General features: G+C 39.4%; 2 protein-coding genes across 3 annotated transcripts in view; one reads left to right on the plus strand and one right to left on the minus strand.

Annotated features, from left to right (window-relative positions):
* Positions 1-4583, minus strand: part of RTN4IP1 (reticulon 4 interacting protein 1) — a 23708-nt gene extending 19125 nt beyond the window's left edge. For both annotated transcript variants that reach the window (XM_021553827.3, XM_085576484.1), the window contains exons 1-4: positions 4231-4583; positions 2960-3111; positions 2095-2163; positions 1738-1862 (exon numbers count right to left, since the gene is read on the minus strand). In XM_021553827.3, the coding sequence (XP_021409502.2) occupies positions 1738-1862; positions 2095-2163; positions 2960-3111; positions 4231-4477 (593 nt within the window). In that variant the 5' untranslated portion in view covers positions 4478-4583. The remainder of the gene's footprint in view (positions 1-1737; positions 1863-2094; positions 2164-2959; positions 3112-4230) is intronic.
* On the plus strand, positions 4505-16611 carry QRSL1 (glutaminyl-tRNA amidotransferase subunit QRSL1). The gene is made up of 11 exons (XM_021553829.3): positions 4505-4753; positions 4986-5145; positions 6263-6361; positions 7373-7469; positions 9146-9322; positions 11536-11711; positions 11820-11932; positions 13449-13641; positions 14005-14122; positions 15408-15613; positions 16080-16611. The coding sequence occupies exons 1-11, from the start codon at positions 4505-4507 to the stop codon at positions 16289-16291; spliced, it is 1800 nt and encodes a 599-aa protein (XP_021409504.3). The 3' UTR covers positions 16292-16611.
* Positions 16612-16927: the final 316 nt, after the last annotated feature.

Here is a 16927-nt window from a genome sequence, read left to right on the forward strand (position 1 = left end):
ACATGTAGGTAACTTCTCACCAAGTACATGATCTAAAGAAATTAGGAAACATGGCATAAATTGTCATATTTTTAAATTATTACCCTGAGAGTTCATGGAATATTATTTTGCACAACCTTTTCAACGCATTTTAAACATTTTCTTACAAGTAATATTTCAGGGGAAAAAAGGTACTATCACATAAGTCATTCACTGCTGGTTTTACAGTTCAAAATTTATAGACAGGAAATATAATATTTTACAGTACATTAAAATGGGTTTCTTGCTGACAACATAATTAAAAAATTATTTGGAATATGAAAGTAAATATTAAATCTAAAGACACATTACAAATCCAGTTTCAATTTTACTGTTAACAATCTAAACACTTACCTGAAGATTGGAAAGACAAATACATCTAGCCTATCAGTGAATCTTTAGGTTAATTCTATTTACATGTGAAAATTAAGATAATAAAAAGTCTAAACACTGAAAAATAAAAAGGTGATCTTATCTAGAATTTTATTACTAGCTGGAAGTTAATTACAATTAAGTATCTTTGAAACACCTTTAAATTTTGAATTTTCATCTCAAAACATTGTTTATCTATGGAAAAAACTATTACTCAATATTTTCATGATGAAGTTCACTATGACACATGAATGACCACTCACTTGATTGTCTTCAGAGACATGGGTGAAAAATTTAAATCGATCCAGAGTCCTTTGCAACGTGTTGCATTACAAAGTATCAGCCAAGATAAGAGGTCAGGCATCCAGACTCCTGTTGCCCAGTAATTACTTTATGACCTAAACCTGTGATGCAGCATAGTAATTTTAACTACTGTTTTTCAACCCCTGTTTTACTTCTGTCATTATTTCCATTCTGAAGATTTTGCTATCTATTTACCCAACATCCAAAGGTCAAAATAACTGAAAATTTCAATTATCAGGAGAAAAATGGTATTTGCTCCAATCTTTCACTGCATTTTTCCTCATCTGCCATTGTCAGATCAACAGACTGATAAACAAAGTCAATTTTTCTATTTGACTGGCTGCTCGTCTTGTACATTCTCCTTTTCTTTTCTTCATTCCTGACCTCATCAAAGTTCTGGCCTGCAGGTCAAATAAGAGTCAGTCACCTGCTCATTTTTCTCTAAAAAGCTGGAAGACCAGTCTGCCCCAAATGGCCCATGCATGCAGGAAGTGAGTGAACCACATCTCTGTCCTTGAGAGGGATTTTTGTGAGCTGCCAGTATAACTCAGAGAATATTACATTTGGCTAGCTGTCTTAACAGGAAGACAGGCAAAGTCCCTACAAATTCCTGGAGATAACATCCTCAAATTCTCTACATAGATATACATGGGATTATGATAGAAACATAGAAGAGCCTGGGTTGGATGGAATCTCTAAGATCATCTAGTTCTAAATGCCCTGCTGTGGACAGGGACACCCTCCAATGGGGCAGGCTGCCCAGAGCTCCACACAACATGGCCTTAAGTATTTCCACTTGTGGATGTGTGGGTATCCACAACTTCTCTGGGCATTTTTTTATCTCTATATAGGGACCTCATCTGAGCCTTCCTCTAAAGAAGCCTCTCTCAGCAGCTGTGTAGCGAGAATGCATCATCCTCAGACAACTGATCCTTAGGAATGTCACGGTATAACAGTCTTTATTGCTGCTGGACTTGTCTTAGAAGCAGCTCATCAATATAAAAATTAAGAACTTTAGTTTTAGCACCAGAACTGTTTACTTACCTTTTCCCACTACAATTATTTCGGTTCAGTCCTCCCACTTGGTTAAGTGCAGACCACGCAGTGAGACCAACATATGGTAAGGCAGCAGCTTCTGTGTGACTGAGAGACTTTGGCTTAAAAGATACCTGAAATAAAATCATTACTAAGTCACACAGCAGCTCCTATGTGACACTGAAATACTTAAAAAAGCTTTACTGAATTTCAGATTGTGTATTGCACATTTTCAGCCATCTTTAACACTAGCTGGAGTATAAATCAATCCAAGCACTAAGAAATAAAGTTACTTAGATACTGAAAAGGAAAAATGCCAGTCTTTACAACTTTGAGGTTTTGTTAGCCAGAGTTTTGGAAGTTTACCTCGTTTCCACTAGCTACCACGAACTCTGACAGAGTGCCTTGTTTCCATGGGGGAATTGCTGCCCACACCTAAAACCAAACAGGAAACAACTATCAATTTTTGTACTTTTGCACACAATTGTATGTACACAGAAGTTTCCTTTGTTAAGGAAATCTTTTTTCTAATTCACAGAATGTCCTCACTGTTTATCAGAAACCAGTTTTGGCTTATTTTACACACAAAAAAACCCCCACAAAACTGACTAAATGTAGGACTGGAGGGCTATGTAAATAAATTGTACCATTGCATTGTGTATAAGACATAATTTTCAACTGCCCCCATACTACTCCCATGCCAGGAAAGTCCAGATTAGAGGGGTGAGGGTGGTGCAGAATCAGGATTTGCTTAGCTAAAACTGGTGAAATCTGAAAGCAACTGGTGAAGGTGAAAGCAAACAGTATCAGTATTTCTGTGGGCACCCATGAAGTACTTCTTGGGTTGAGCCGAAGTTCCTACTCCAAGTTACTCAATAAAAATAAAAACAAATCCCTTCTCATTAGAATTCTACTTTCAATTGAAAACAAATTGGCACTTTGAGTGTGCACTTATAAACAAACAAATTCCACTCTTGCTACTGCTGCAATGGTCCAAAAACTAAAACACAGAAAGGAAATTAACTTGCAGAAACAAGTCTCTGAAAGACCATGTTTTCCAGAGAAAAAAACAAAGGGAAGAAAGTATTCCAGGAATTTACTGCCAGATAGGCCTTACTAAAAGTGTAACAGAATTAAAAAAAAATTAAGATGAGAATGAATGCTGAACATCTCATAGTATATTTTAACTATACATTTTTGGGGGGGGGGGGGAAGAGATTGGTGGTTTCACCTCATCTCCAGGTTTGAAATAGGACACACCCAGTCCACATTCCATAACAACACCAGAGACATCTCGACCAAGCGTTAGAGGAAATTCAGTCTCGCCTGTTTTGAGTTTCAGGGGATCCCGCTTCATATTTAATGCAGTTGCACCATAACCACCTGCAAAACATGGAATCAACCACAACACACCACAATTGAATGCTCATTTATTAATTGTGCAATTCCAATTAAAAAGCATTGTCATCCATAAGATGCCTCATTTCTGTTATAACTGAAGCATGCAAAAAATCTGCAATATTTCACACTTTTACAGATTTTAGAAATAAAGAGCAAGTGTAAAAAATAATAAGGCATATCTCCTAAGATGAGTAACCTGGACTTCTATTCAGTAAGCACAGACAAATTCTGTGAAGTCTCAGAGTTACCCATCTAATAACAGTGCTCAGCCTAAAAATAGCCTGCATTTGGGCATGTATACCCACTCAAGTGCTGGGACAAGTCCACCTAAGGGCCCTATCATGCCAGAAGGTGTCTTAACAGGAATCCTCAGATAGGAAATGTCCCATCACCAAACCCCTAATTATATGGAAAAATTTTTTAAAATTCATTTATTAGAGACCCAAAACACAGATTAGAGCTCTGTCAGCAGGCTTCCTGCTATTGGCTAATTCTACTGCATCTGATTTGATATGAAAGCACTTCTACACAGGAAATATAAGGTATTCTATTACCACAATTTCCTTTTTGTGTTTCAAACCCAGAAGCTGGGGAAGAAAATCTGATTGACTGTGTCAAATACGAAGAGCCGGCCAGTGAGAGAGACAGATTTCCTGGGCGGGATAACAGCACGTCCCCAGATGCCAATTCAGGATAGGCATGGCAATGAACACCAGGGTTTGCCTTAGGTCGCACATGCCGACTTGGCAGCAACTTGGACCTCCAGCCCCATTCACCGCAAGGAGATGGGAAAATCCAGCATCACTTAGGGAGAATGCTGCTCCTTGGCCGGGCGTCTCTCAGTCGAGAGCAGCACCACAATCACTCAATTAAGAGTGCACCCTCCCAACACACACACGCACACTCTTGCCAGTGGCTTTTTGTATCGTTCTTCCCTGAGAACCTGAAAAAAGGTCGAGTTTCCAAGAGGCGGCGGTTTCCCACAGGGCTCGGGAAACACGTGTGCTGAGGCAGCCCGGGACAGTGCGGGCAGGACGGTGCCCCAGCGCAGCCCCTGCCATCCCGGCAGCCCGCCCGCGGCTGCTCGGGCTCGGCACTTACTTCTCATGCTGAGGTCGATGGGGTTCAGGCTCGCAGCGTGAACCTTAATGATGACCTCGTTCGGGAAGTGTATGATGGGGAACATCATCTCCCTGGTGAAGCGCAGCACCTCGTTGCTGCCGTACCTGTCTATGACCCAGCTGGGCATGGCGACCCGCGCCCGCGGAGAGGCGCGGAGCCCGCGGGCCGGTGCCCGCCCGTTCGCCCAGCGCAGCGCCCGCCCGCCCGCCGCTCCCCACGACAGCATAGCCAGGGCAGCCGGGCCGGGCTCGGGATGGGGATCGGGATAAGGACCAGATCGGGATCGGGCCGGGTCGCCACGGCGCGCCTCAGCGCTCAGCCCGGCGGCCCCCGCAGCCAATGGGCGGCCGCCTTCTTGGCCGCCCTGCCAATGGCGCCGCGGGGTGTTGCGGCAAGATGGCGGCGCGCGGCTGCCGCGGCGGGGGAAGGTGAGGGTCGTTCGGCGGGCGTGAGAAGGTGGCGGCGGGCAGGGGCAGCCATGCTGCGCACCTCTCTCCGACAGGTGAGTGCGGTTTGTCCACCTGCTGAGGATGCCAAAGAGCGGGGTAGGGGTGTCGAGGAGGGGGGCGGGTTCGCAAGGTGACCCGGGTCCCCTGGCGTCCCCCTTCCCCGGGGCGGCCCGGGAGAGCGCTTCCCGTGGCACCTTCCCTCAGCGGGGATGGCGCGTTCTTCCCGTTCCGCCCCGGCGCGGCCTCTGTCCCCCGGCTGCCCCGAACGACGGGCTGCGCTCTCAGGTGTCGGCGGCGTTGAAGGAAGGACGACTCACTCCCACGGAGCTGTGCCAGCGATGCCTGGCCCTCATCAGAACCACCAAGTTTCTGAATGCGTACATTACCGTAACGGAAGAGACCGCTTTGAAGCAGGCTGAAGAATCAGAGAAAAGATATAAAAGAGGTATGTTGGTTTGTAAGTAATGTCAGTCCTTAAAAAGTTGCTGTGGAGGAGCTCTTTTTGTTAGACGAAGCACCTTTGCTTTTTAAAGGGGATGTCTTGGCTTGTCTGACTGTTGGGGCAGATGAGGCTCACGCTTGAGGTTTCCGTGGGTGCTCGTGGACGTACACTTGGCACTCAGGAGAGTATTTAGGCCAAAAAACAGTCTGGACTGAACATGGCACTGCTGGTTAAGTAGCCTCTGTGCCTCTTGGACAGCACTGCTGCTTGGTGTCTGCTGCTTCTTTGCCTCAGCAGTTCATTTAGAATATGTAGCCAACAAGTGCTATGAATAGGCAAATGCAGTGGTCATTCACAGGCCTCCAGGCTGGGATAGGCAAACAGCTGGCAGAACCTATTGAATTTTTAATTAAGAAAACAAATTAAAATAAAGTAGCTTTATTAATTGCAGTTAGTAATAGGAGAACAGAACAGTTTTCAGTCCCGTTATCTCCAGCATTTAGGAGATGGCCATCCTCATTTTGCCTTTGTGTTTCAAGAAAGGCAGGAAAGTTAAATTTTCACCCAATAGAGTACACAGTTTCCTTCCTGGGTGACACTTGCTGTCCTCTGGCAGCTCAATAAAATTGTCAGCCAGGTTGTTTTGCTTCCTGATGTAGGCCATTTCATTTTTGGGTTGGGTTTTTTTTTGATGGTGGATAATCAGTTACTTGGGAAGGATTTTCTCTGCTTCAGTAGTTAATCTACTGTGTACGTCAGTTAGGCAGTGTTTATGGCTGCCATCCTAGTGATGGAGTGGATTTAGTAGCACCTATGGCTGAAATAAGTGTTGTGTGGTCCCATTGGAATGCACTCCTTTGGGATAGCCAGCCTGGATGGAAGCAGGTGGAGGGCTTAGACATGAGGTCTGGTTTGGGCACAGTGCTCAATGCTTGAGCTGGAATGGAAGACGGTTCTTGAGAATGGAACAGACAACCATCAAGTGCCAAGTGGAAAGCAATCTTGCGTCCAAAAACCACCCAAAGCGATATGTAAAATAAACAGTAATTGATGAGAACTTTATATTTATAGAGCACATTTTGCTTTAATCTCTGTTGTTTTATAATCATTCCTAATGCAGGTCAGCCACTGGGCATTCTAGATGGAATTCCTATTGCTGTAAAAGACAACTTTAATACAGCTGGCATTGAGACAACATGTGCATCAAATATGTTAAAAGGTACAGTAAAGCTTTTAAAGTAAAATCAGATCTTTTGCTCTTTAGAGGGTTTATGGACTGGAGTCTTGCAGAAATCCAAGTATTTTTGAAAAATGAGCTGGTATCATTTGAGGAAATATGTTTATCCAATTTCACTAGCCAAGTTCATCTGGTATTACAGATGGATCTTTTTCTTCTTCTAAGCATGTTATTTCTTTATAATTGTATGCATTTAAAAACATTAAAAAAAAACAAATAAAATAATAATAAATAATAAAACTACAATAAAATGGTTCCAAAACTTGCATTTTCCTTCACATTGCTTTTAGGTCTAGAGGAGAGCAGTCAGTACTGTTCTGCCTAGTGAAATCCAGAGACAGTCCAGTTTTGTTGTTGTTCTGTTTATAATTGGTGACTTAAATAGTTTTTTGATATGGCTGTAGGAAAAGTAGATATTAACAGTCCAACATACAATCACTCTATAATGCTTTTAAGGAAATTTTTTTTATTAACATTGTTTTTATTAACAGTTCATGAACATTTTCAAGTCATTACAATGTTTTTATAGTAAAAACAAAAGTAGGAAACATTTCTTACACCTGTTTTATTCTGTGCAAAGTAAGACTATATTAATCCTTGAGGAAGATAGCAGAAGTAAATTAGCAGACCTCTAATTTGATTATGTTTTTTTTAATAGCAGAAGAAACAAAATATGACTTCACTGTTGTAAAAGTTGTTATAGATGCTTTTCCTTAAAGCACATCCTCAGACCTGTTGTGATTGATCGCAATGAGTATTAGGAGTGATGTCCTTGTTTCTGATGAAAGTGGGAGTGAAGAAGCCCTCGTCGTCATTCACAAAGTGAATTGGTTACTACTTGAGATCTCATGTCACTGTCATAGTTCTCATCCTAGGTTATGTAAGGTCTGAGTGGTAATGACAATATCAAAATGTTTAGAGAAGCTACTAAGCTACTTGTAAAAAAAAATTTGCATCTCACCAGTTGCTCTTAATTATTTTGATTGTTTTCAGGTTATATTTCTCCTTACAATGCTACAGTAGTTCAGAAGTTACTGGATCAAGGAGCTGTGCTTTTAGGTAAAACAAACCTAGATGAATTTGCAATGGGGTAAGTGATGTTTATTATTTTTAATGTGCTGATTTTACATAAAATAACATACATACCATCTGTTCCAATCTACCTGTAATCCTTAACTCCTGTTTCTGTGAGGCAAGACAATAATGAATACTTACTGGAAGGGCACAAAGAGCTGCATGAACTTCTCCTTGAGTGTTTATAGTGTTGCATAAATGATACAGATGCTGAGTTTTGTGAACATAGTGTTCAAATGTGCTTGAGAGGCAGGAAGTGGTCCAACTTTTGCAGAAGGCTGAGGACAAGTGGACTTCTTGTAGATTCAGTAGTGTGTTAATAGACTTGGTTACAACACAGTTAATTGCTGCCTTTTCCTCTCTCCTTACTGATGGCTTTTTGCCCTTGGGTAATTGTTATCATGCCCCCAGTGGCAGCCACTGCCTCTGCCAGTCAGCCACTGGGGTAATTTATATGGGTACTCCCTGACTTGCTGCACACAGGCTAATCGAGAGCACGGTTTTTAAGTTGCCTAAGCTAATGTTGGTGACTTTTTGTCAGGAGCACATTGACAAATGCTCCTACAAATTGATTCTTTTGCAAATCAGTGAAGGCAGCCAAGCTGTAGCAGAGAATGGCATTGGGCTGTTAAGGATGGGAATTACTGCTAGGTTTGGAAGGGAATCTTTAGTTACCTGTGAAAAACAGTAAATGCAGTATTTTGGTTTTATTATACTTAAACCAAAGTCCAAGGTTTGATTGGAAATTCACATGGATGGGGTGGAAATACTTAGACAATATTGGTTTGAATAAAGTAATTTTTGTGTAAAAAAGATATTCCTCAGAGGAAGAGCAGGCAGAAAGCTTGGGAGAAACCTGATAATGCAGTATTTACAACTAGTCTAAGTTCATTAAAGCAGAGGATTCTCCTAAAGAGCTTATCCCAGTACTAATTTCTTATTCTGCTCTGCATGTTTGCATGATCTCTTGATCAGGGAGTGGATCTAGCTCTAAAGTAATCATGTCTCAATAAGGTTGGTTTTCAACTACTGTCAGTTGTCTGTTCTGTCTGATGATTTAGCTGGTAACACTGGCACCTTGCAGTCAGGGGAGCATGGGGTAAAGGGCCTGAGGAAGGAGGAAAGTATGCCCTGCCCCTGCTTCTGGTGTCAGCTCACACTTGGCGACACAAGCTGACTGAAACCAGTTTCTGAAAACCCAGTCTGGCATGCTGAACCAGTAAACTGTGCCCTCTGCAGAGGGCTACAAAGTGAATAATAGTGTGGCATTTCAGAGAAATGAATGTTCCTGGTATTGTGGAGCTTTTTCTCCACCTCTAGCAGCCTGTTTTTCCTCACAACAGCGATCTTGCATCAAATGCAGGGCTGGAAAAACAGAATACCTTGGTTTTGAAAAGGGATGTGCTCCTGTACTTTTACAAAGCTTAAATCAGTTTTATGTCTTTGTGACTTTTGTTTGTTTCAGTGGCATTAGCAGAAGTATGAGTTCAGGTTCTGTGTCAGAAACTGATGAACAGCTGTGAATTTTACAATTGTGTGTAATGTTGTAGAAGTTGACTCTTAAGGATTTACGTATACCAGTCTTCTTGTGTTGAAATTGAATTTGCAAGGATGAAGAGGAATTGGATTAAAAAATAAAATTGTGTGTCATTTGTCACTTCTCTCTGTATTTGTCCTGTCTGACTATCTTAGTTCTGGGAGTACAGATGGAGTATTTGGACCAGTCAGAAATCCCTGGAGTTATTCAAAACAGTACAAGGAAAAGTCTGTCCCAAAGTCCCATTCTGAACATGAAGAGTCTAACTGGGTAATAACAGGAGGGAGCTCAGGAGGCAGTGCAGCTGCTGTGTCGTCTTTCACATGTTTTGCGTAAGAGGCTTTTAAAATTGTCTTTCCCTAAATGTCTAAAAATATGTTGGAATGTTTTAATTTTATAATTTTCTCATAAGCTAGTATGAAATAGGAAGCTTATTGGTACTTGCATGCAAAATTTTCTTTTAGCATCCCTAGGTTACTCATGGTGTATCATGAAGCCAGAATTAATCCATGCAGGCAAATTTAGATTTACTTATTTTAGGCATTATTCAGTGGTATGACCACTTTGCCCTGTGTGAAATAAAATTATGATGCAGTAAGGGAGTGACAATTTTATTCTTATTCCCACATAATCTCTTAAAAAGTCTTATGGGGTTTGTGACACATCCTCTTCCTCGCTAATTGCATTACACAAATACACTGAAAATGTAATTCAGCAAATTAAGAGATCCCTTAATTTGTAACAGTATAGTAATGTTTCCTCTGCTCCTGCGTTTTTGTAGCATAGTTATGTAATAGTACATGAGATTTGGGACCTAAAAGCATTAAAATCTCTAATTTAACAAAAGAGTACAGAGTACTTACTACATAAATACTTACAGACATCCCTGTTTTTAAGTTAGAAGATAGTTTTAGGGTTGGGGTGTTTTTTTTAGGTAAATGTGTGTTTATGGATATTTGGAATTTTTTTTCCTAAAGAAATTTAAACAAGCTGGACTTTTTTAAAATAGTAATTACTAACTGCATGGAGTATCAACACACTGTTTAGCAAGTCAGTTGTCTATACTATCTTCCCCATCTGACTGTTAAAATTGATCACAAACCTTTACACCTTGCATTTTATGCAATTTTTAGAGCTGTAAGTTGGAGCATGTTTTATAGAAGATTGCTTCAATTGTGCTCTAATTAGAAGGTGTTTTAAAATGCTCTTTAATTACTTTATCCTTGTTTGCCCATAGACTATATTACAAGCATTTATTTTGTTGTTAAAATATTCTTGCAAATGTTGATCGCAACTTCTTATATAGAATTTTTAAAAAAATATAATTTATCTCTTCATCTCCTTGCCCTTTACTGGGATGTAACCTACTCCACATTTAATACTGTTGAAATTGAGCTCCTTGCAGCCATTCCCAAGGACTGCTGGTCTTCATCCTGAGCCAGAAAGGGCTGATCCTGAGAGGGTGTGGCACCTTTTCTTATTTTTCTGGGCTCCCATTTTGCACTGCTCATCACATTGTCAGACAAGGGAGATTTTTCTGTCCAGCTATTTTACTGCATATAACCTATTATATATTCATCCTATTAGTGTCTTTCAAGCACCAGGAATGCTGCCAGTCTATACACTTTTAGTTTGAGATTTGGATGTCCAAAACTGCTATAAAATTGAGGATGTTTTATATCAATACAAAGGCTTTAAAAAAAATTCCACTTCAGGAAAGTCAGTTGAATTGGTTCAGCTACTTCATAAAAAAATGGCTATGGGAAAAGTCATATACTCACTTCAATAAAAATTATACCTGTTTCTGGAGTTTAAATTTGTTTCATTTGAATGAAAACTGCTTTATCTTTTTAATGCTGCTTAAGTTAAATCTATTAAAAACAAGAGAACACCATGTTTCATTTCAATACGATTTCTGAAATAAAAATTCCAATTTAGAAAGAACAAGGTTTCATTGTGGATATAAAAAGAGGAATTCAACAAAATATACTGTGTTTTAATTGTACCTAAGCTACTGTAAACTGGGAGTTCTGATCAATCTTTTTAGATTTGGAAACAGGAAAAACATCTTTCCAAAGTATGCCCTCTTGTTAGGGCATACTTTGTGAAGAAGTATCCCTCTTCATTTTTATCCGGAAAAATGCTGACTCATGGTGCATTGGCTACCCAATAAATAAAATATCAGTGTTGAAAATTGTTCCCTAAGTCACATAAGGTGTATCAGTATTGGAACAGACCACAGTATTGGAACAAAGAAGGCAAAAGAAGATATCTGGGGCCATTTTCAGATGGTTTGAATTCTACCTATCTGCCTCATGAAGAGAACTGGACTCTCCTAATGGCAAATTCAGAGACCCTAAGAAAAATCACAGAATAAATGAAAAATAGACATAGAGAGCAGACTGGAATTTAGGCTGTGCGATTATGACTTCTGATCTGGAAGAATTCACAGAGTTTTAAATCCATGCATCTCAAAGCCACACATTCTTATGATTTGGAAATGTTCTGAATTATCTTACTAATGATGATCCTTTTGAAACCATAGAGCCTTAGGGTCAGACACAGGAGGATCTACCCGAAACCCTGCTGCTCACTGTGGTGTAGTAGGTTTAAAGCCAACATATGGACTGATCTCTCGCCATGGTCTCATTCCTCTAGTGAACTCCATGGATGTGCCAGGAATCCTAACCAGATGTGTGGATGATGCAGCAGTTTTGTTAGGTATTACTGTGTCATACATCTTTGTTTACAACATTTCCTTAAAACAAACTGAATTCTGACTAACTAATGTACATTTTCCTGGTCTTCACATATCGTGCCTTATTTCAGGTTCACTTGCTGGACATGATCCTAAGGACTCTACCACAATTCAGGATGACTTTAAGCCTTTTGAAATACCTAATTTGACTGATTTCAGCAAGCTTTCAATTGGAATTCCAAAGGTAACATTTAAATCCTGTTAACAGTTATGGACAGGAAGAACAAATAAAAGGCACATAACAAAAAAATACTTGTGTCTTGACCATCACCTCCCAGTCTCCCATGATTTCAAACAGTAAAGACAGTAAAAGCAGCTCATGGAAAAGAACAGTACGTGTTTACTCTGTTGCATGACCAGGCAATTTGAGCAAGCATACCACTAGCACATCACCTAAAACATGTAATTGTGGTGAGAAGCACTGTCAGGAGCTTCAGGGGAAATGGGGAACTTCAGTTCTTGGTTCTCTCTGTTGCTTTTTCCTTAGTCTACTCTATAACCTCCAAAAAGTTGCTCTTGGTGCCTTTCCACACAGAGAGGTTGATACTGATTGTGCAAAGCTTTGAGATCCTTGCCTAAATGCCACTGTGTTAATATAGAGCAGAATTTTAAAGGCAGTTGAATGGCATGAGGAGCTGTGATTTGCAGAGTCCTAATAAGAACTGAAAGACATCTGTAATTTGGCATCTGATGTATGCAGTTCAATCATGTTTGTAACTATAAGAGTACTTGAAATTTAGGAACAAAGTTTGGGACTTCAGCCTATTTTTAATTTAATAAAGGCTCTGCCTTTAAAGAGACAATGTGAATAACACTTATTAATTGGATTCTTAGTATTGGAACCTAAGCTAGAACAGGCATACCAAAAGTTTTAATTTCGTAAGCAGAGATGTCCACTGACCAACTATTCACAATCTGTGAAATGGAAAAATTGCATGCCTGTTGATCTGTGCATACTGTTTAAATATTGGTAAGTCTAAAATTGTGATGTTGGTGAATTTTTCTTATCCTTTGGACAGCTTTTTCTACTGCTACAGGTTATTCTAAACAGATGTATGCATACGTTAAACATGGGTCATAGCTATTCAGAAATGAGACACAATTATGACCCTGATGTTATGGCTTAGAATTAAAACAAGTGTCTTCAAAAATAGGGAATTTCAATAGAGTATCTATTAATTTTTCTGTGAAATAGGAATGTAGCTAATCTAAGTCTTCTCCCGACCCCTTGATTGTAGTTCTTCTTTGGTGGGTGGTTTTCTTTGTTTCACCAAGGTGTGCCAGTTGCCACTGATAACACTGTTAGCGTTAACAGGGGCTAAGGATTTAGTTTTAGGATTTAGACCTGGTTTTAGGATTTAGACCTGAAGAATTTCAACCAGTGACTGCAGAGCAGTACAGTATAGTCTTGATAGATAAATAAGAGAATAATTGGGCAATTACTCCTTCAGAAGAAACTGCTGAAATTCCATTGTCTGTGATACATATGTTGATCCTACTGAGATAAACATAATATTCTTAAGAAGACTGAATCCTGTTAATTTAATGCTCCTTGATTGTATAGCATTTAGTAGATGCAAAAAGCTTTACTTAGTACTTTAAATCATATAGTTGTGAGATAATGGTTTCAGTGTATTTTTAGCAAGGAGTATTTGTGTTTTGGTGTGTAAAATAACTCCTTTTCTTGTTTTTCTTCTAAGGAATATCATGCACCAGGGCTGTCTAGTGAAATTCTGGCTCTCTGGTCAAAGGCTGCTGACCTGTTTAAGAATGCAGGTGCTAAAGTGGTTGAAGTGAGCCTACCACACACTCGTTACTCAATTGTCTGCTATCATGTGCTGTGCACAGCGGAAGTGGCATCAAATATGGCGAGGTTTGATGGACTGGAATATGGTAAGGCCTTTGAAAAAACATTTTCCACAGACAGTAGAAACATTGCTGGATGACATGTAAAAATGTTACTTTTTGTAGATTTTCTTTTCATGGTTGGATTGTTGATATTCTTTCTCCAAGATGGAACATAGTAAAAAATCTTGTGCAGATAAAAATGTGTAAATAAATGCATAATATATTTCACTACTAGGCATATCAGTGTCTGGGCTCAAAATCTAGTTTAGTATTTCCATAATAAAACAGAAATATGTTTTGTTGTTTTTCCAGAATAGTAGCATGTCAGACTGCATGTACTACAGTGATGTTATTAAATCTTAAGGATTGCAAGAAGTATTAATACCCAAAAAAGCCTTTTATTTTCAGGACATCGTTCTGACATGAAGGATTCCACTGAAAGTATGTATGCTGCAACACGGCGAGAAGGCTTTAATGATGTCGTAAGAGGAAGGATTCTATCAGGAAACTACTTCTTGTTGAAACAGTAAGCAGAACTTCTTGAAATTCAACTTTTCTAGTTAACAATTTTTTGAGCAAATGGCAATTAATTGTTCATCATGACATGAAAAAGAAATTGCCCTTACACTAGTAGCTGTTTGTATTTTTATTATTGCTTTAGCTCTATAATACCCAATGGACTGTTAATAATGAACAAAAATGTTTGCCCTGAGTCTTACCAATGAGAGTCCTAAATTAAATAAGTAGAACAACTAAGTGATTTTTTTTTCCTTACCAGAGCATTATTGACATCCATTAGTTAAATTAGGCAGAAATCTGCCCTATGGTATGACATTGAAATCATACTGAAGTCTTTGCTGTCCTAGTGTTAGAAGTTCTGTAGCTGTTAATTTCATTACAACTGCTGGTACATTGTAGGTCTTCTAGAGAGAGCCAGAGACAGCAATTAAATTAACTGCAGATCTCTGTCTCAGTGTACAGGAAAGGAGAAACATTGGCATAGTATTGAACTGAAGTCCTTACAGAAGTCAGGGTTTTATCCAGCTCACGTAGAGAAGCTGGTGCATAGATTAATTTTGTGTTTCTAGTTTTCAATTCTTATCCAGCAGTCCCAATTTATGTTAGTAAAAGTGCTGTTTCTCTTTGTCTGAATTTGTTCAGGTACTAACAAAAATATTAGGCGTGTAATCAGTCTCTGTAGTGCACTTGCTTTGAAAGAGCTCTGTCAGCAAGAGTATTCATCAGATGTGACTTCTGATTGCTCTCAGACAGGAATGTTGTCAGTCAGTCTGTAACAACCAGCTTTTATGGAATGCTGATATTTTTGCCAAGTGTGCTCCCTTTGCTTACAACTGTCCAGATCAGCTTTCCTAAGGCTGCTTTAAAATTCATGTAGTTAACTCTTCTGTGAAGGAATACACAATTATCTTCCACCGAGATGGAACAGGAGAGTTGTGTTCCTGTTCCACAGTAAATTACTCTTGAAGAAGAGTGCAGGGTTCAGAAAGCATTATTAGAATAAGTGGTAGAGAAAACCCATCTGTGTCTCCTGCAAATGTTGTCTTTTACAGCTTGTATTTATCTTGCTTTTCAAAGTTTTGAAATGATTAGGTGATTGTTCAGGAAATTCTGTTTAACATCTTTAGAGACGGCATGGACAAGGGGATGGAGTCCTCCCTCATCAAGTTTGCAGACAGCTCCAGTTTGAGTGGTAATATTGCTGGGCTTGTCTTTTCCACAGTAGCTAAGAAATAAAGTTCTGTATTTTGGGAATTGAAGTGTCAGGCCTTTATGTCCCTATTCCTTTCTAGGAACTATGAGAAGTACTTTGTCAAGGCACAGAAAGTGAGACGTCTCATTGCCAACGACTTTGTGAAGGTTTTCAGGAGCGGTGTTGATATTTTACTCACTCCCACGACTCTGAGTGATGCAGCACTATACACGGAATTCATCCAAGAAGACAACAGGACCCGCAGTGCTCAAGATGACATCCTGACGCAGGCTGCAAACATGGCTGGTGAGTAGGGAGAGGAACTCAACTGTTTTCCCCTGCCTAGTAATTTTAGATGTCCAGTTCCTTTAGGTATTTAACCTTCTCTTTAGAATCAAGGTATTTCACCCCTGTGTCATGAGTCTTAGGGTGGTAACTGAGTCTAAGGACAGTTTATTAAATGCTTGAAAATGTGAGACTAGATTTAAAGTAAAGCACCTTGGAGCTGATTGTGGGCTGCAGGTAAGATGAATGTATTCCAGAAAAAGAAATCTCTTTCTAAGGAGAGCTGATTATCTTTTCCAGAGGATGCTGACCTCTTAAATCTCTCTAAATGATTTCTTGTCATCATCTAACATTCACTTCATTGAATCAAATTATTTTATCTAATCTTTTTATCTACGTTTTTTTTTTTTCTGGTTCTCTTGAAATTGATGCAAAAATTATTTTAAGGTTTAATTAGTAAATCTTTGCATCTGTATTCTTTTTTCAGGACTGCCAGCCATAAATGTTCCTACAGCTCTTTCAGAGAGAGGCTTGCCAGTTGGGCTTCAGTTCATTGGACGTTCATTCCAGGAGAAGCAGCTTCTCACTGTAGCCAAATGGTTTGAAAAACAAGTACAATTCCCAGTGATTCAACTAGAAGAAGTAAAGAGGCATGACAGTGGTGTATTTCAGCATAAGAAATCTACTTCTTTTTCATAGCTTGGGACTTGCTAGTCAGCTAGAGCAAGAAAGCTGTGGGGATGGTCAAGAAATTAATTTCTGCAGTTAATTGTATTTTGCAGAAGTAATATGTTCTAAGAAGACGTTATGCAGTAATGCACGATGGCGTCACGACAGCTTGTTACAGTGTAATTAAGGCAAAGTGAATCATTAAGTAGACATCACCATGTTATTAAAAGCCATTTCTTACTGATATTAAAAATACCAAGTTGAAATTCTGTATGTTACACCTGTGAAGCTGATTTTTTAATCCCTAGAGGGTGTGTAAGGTATCTGACCAATTAAAGAACTAACCTGAACTGTTGTGTGAAAACTTCATGGTTGCTAAAGGGCTTGATTTCCTTCTGGAGTGTAGACTTTTGTAATGGCAACAACCAGACAAGCTCTGTTGGAACATAGGTATCAAGAATCTGTTCACCAAGAGTTAAATACAAAGGGAAACAAGGGAATAACATAGAACCATGGAATCCTTTAGATTAGAAAAGACTTTTAAATTCATCAAGTCCAACCCAGCACTACAAAGTTCACCATTCAGTCATATCCCTAATACCACAGCTACATGTTTGTTAGATGATGCTTATTAAGGTCATTGTGAGAAAGTTAAATCACACCTGC

Source organism: Lonchura striata, chromosome 3 (assembly GCF_050655825.1).
Source record: "Lonchura striata isolate lonStrDom1 chromosome 3, ASM5065582v1, whole genome shotgun sequence".
NCBI classification, from domain to species: Eukaryota; Metazoa; Chordata; class Aves; order Passeriformes; family Estrildidae; genus Lonchura; species Lonchura striata.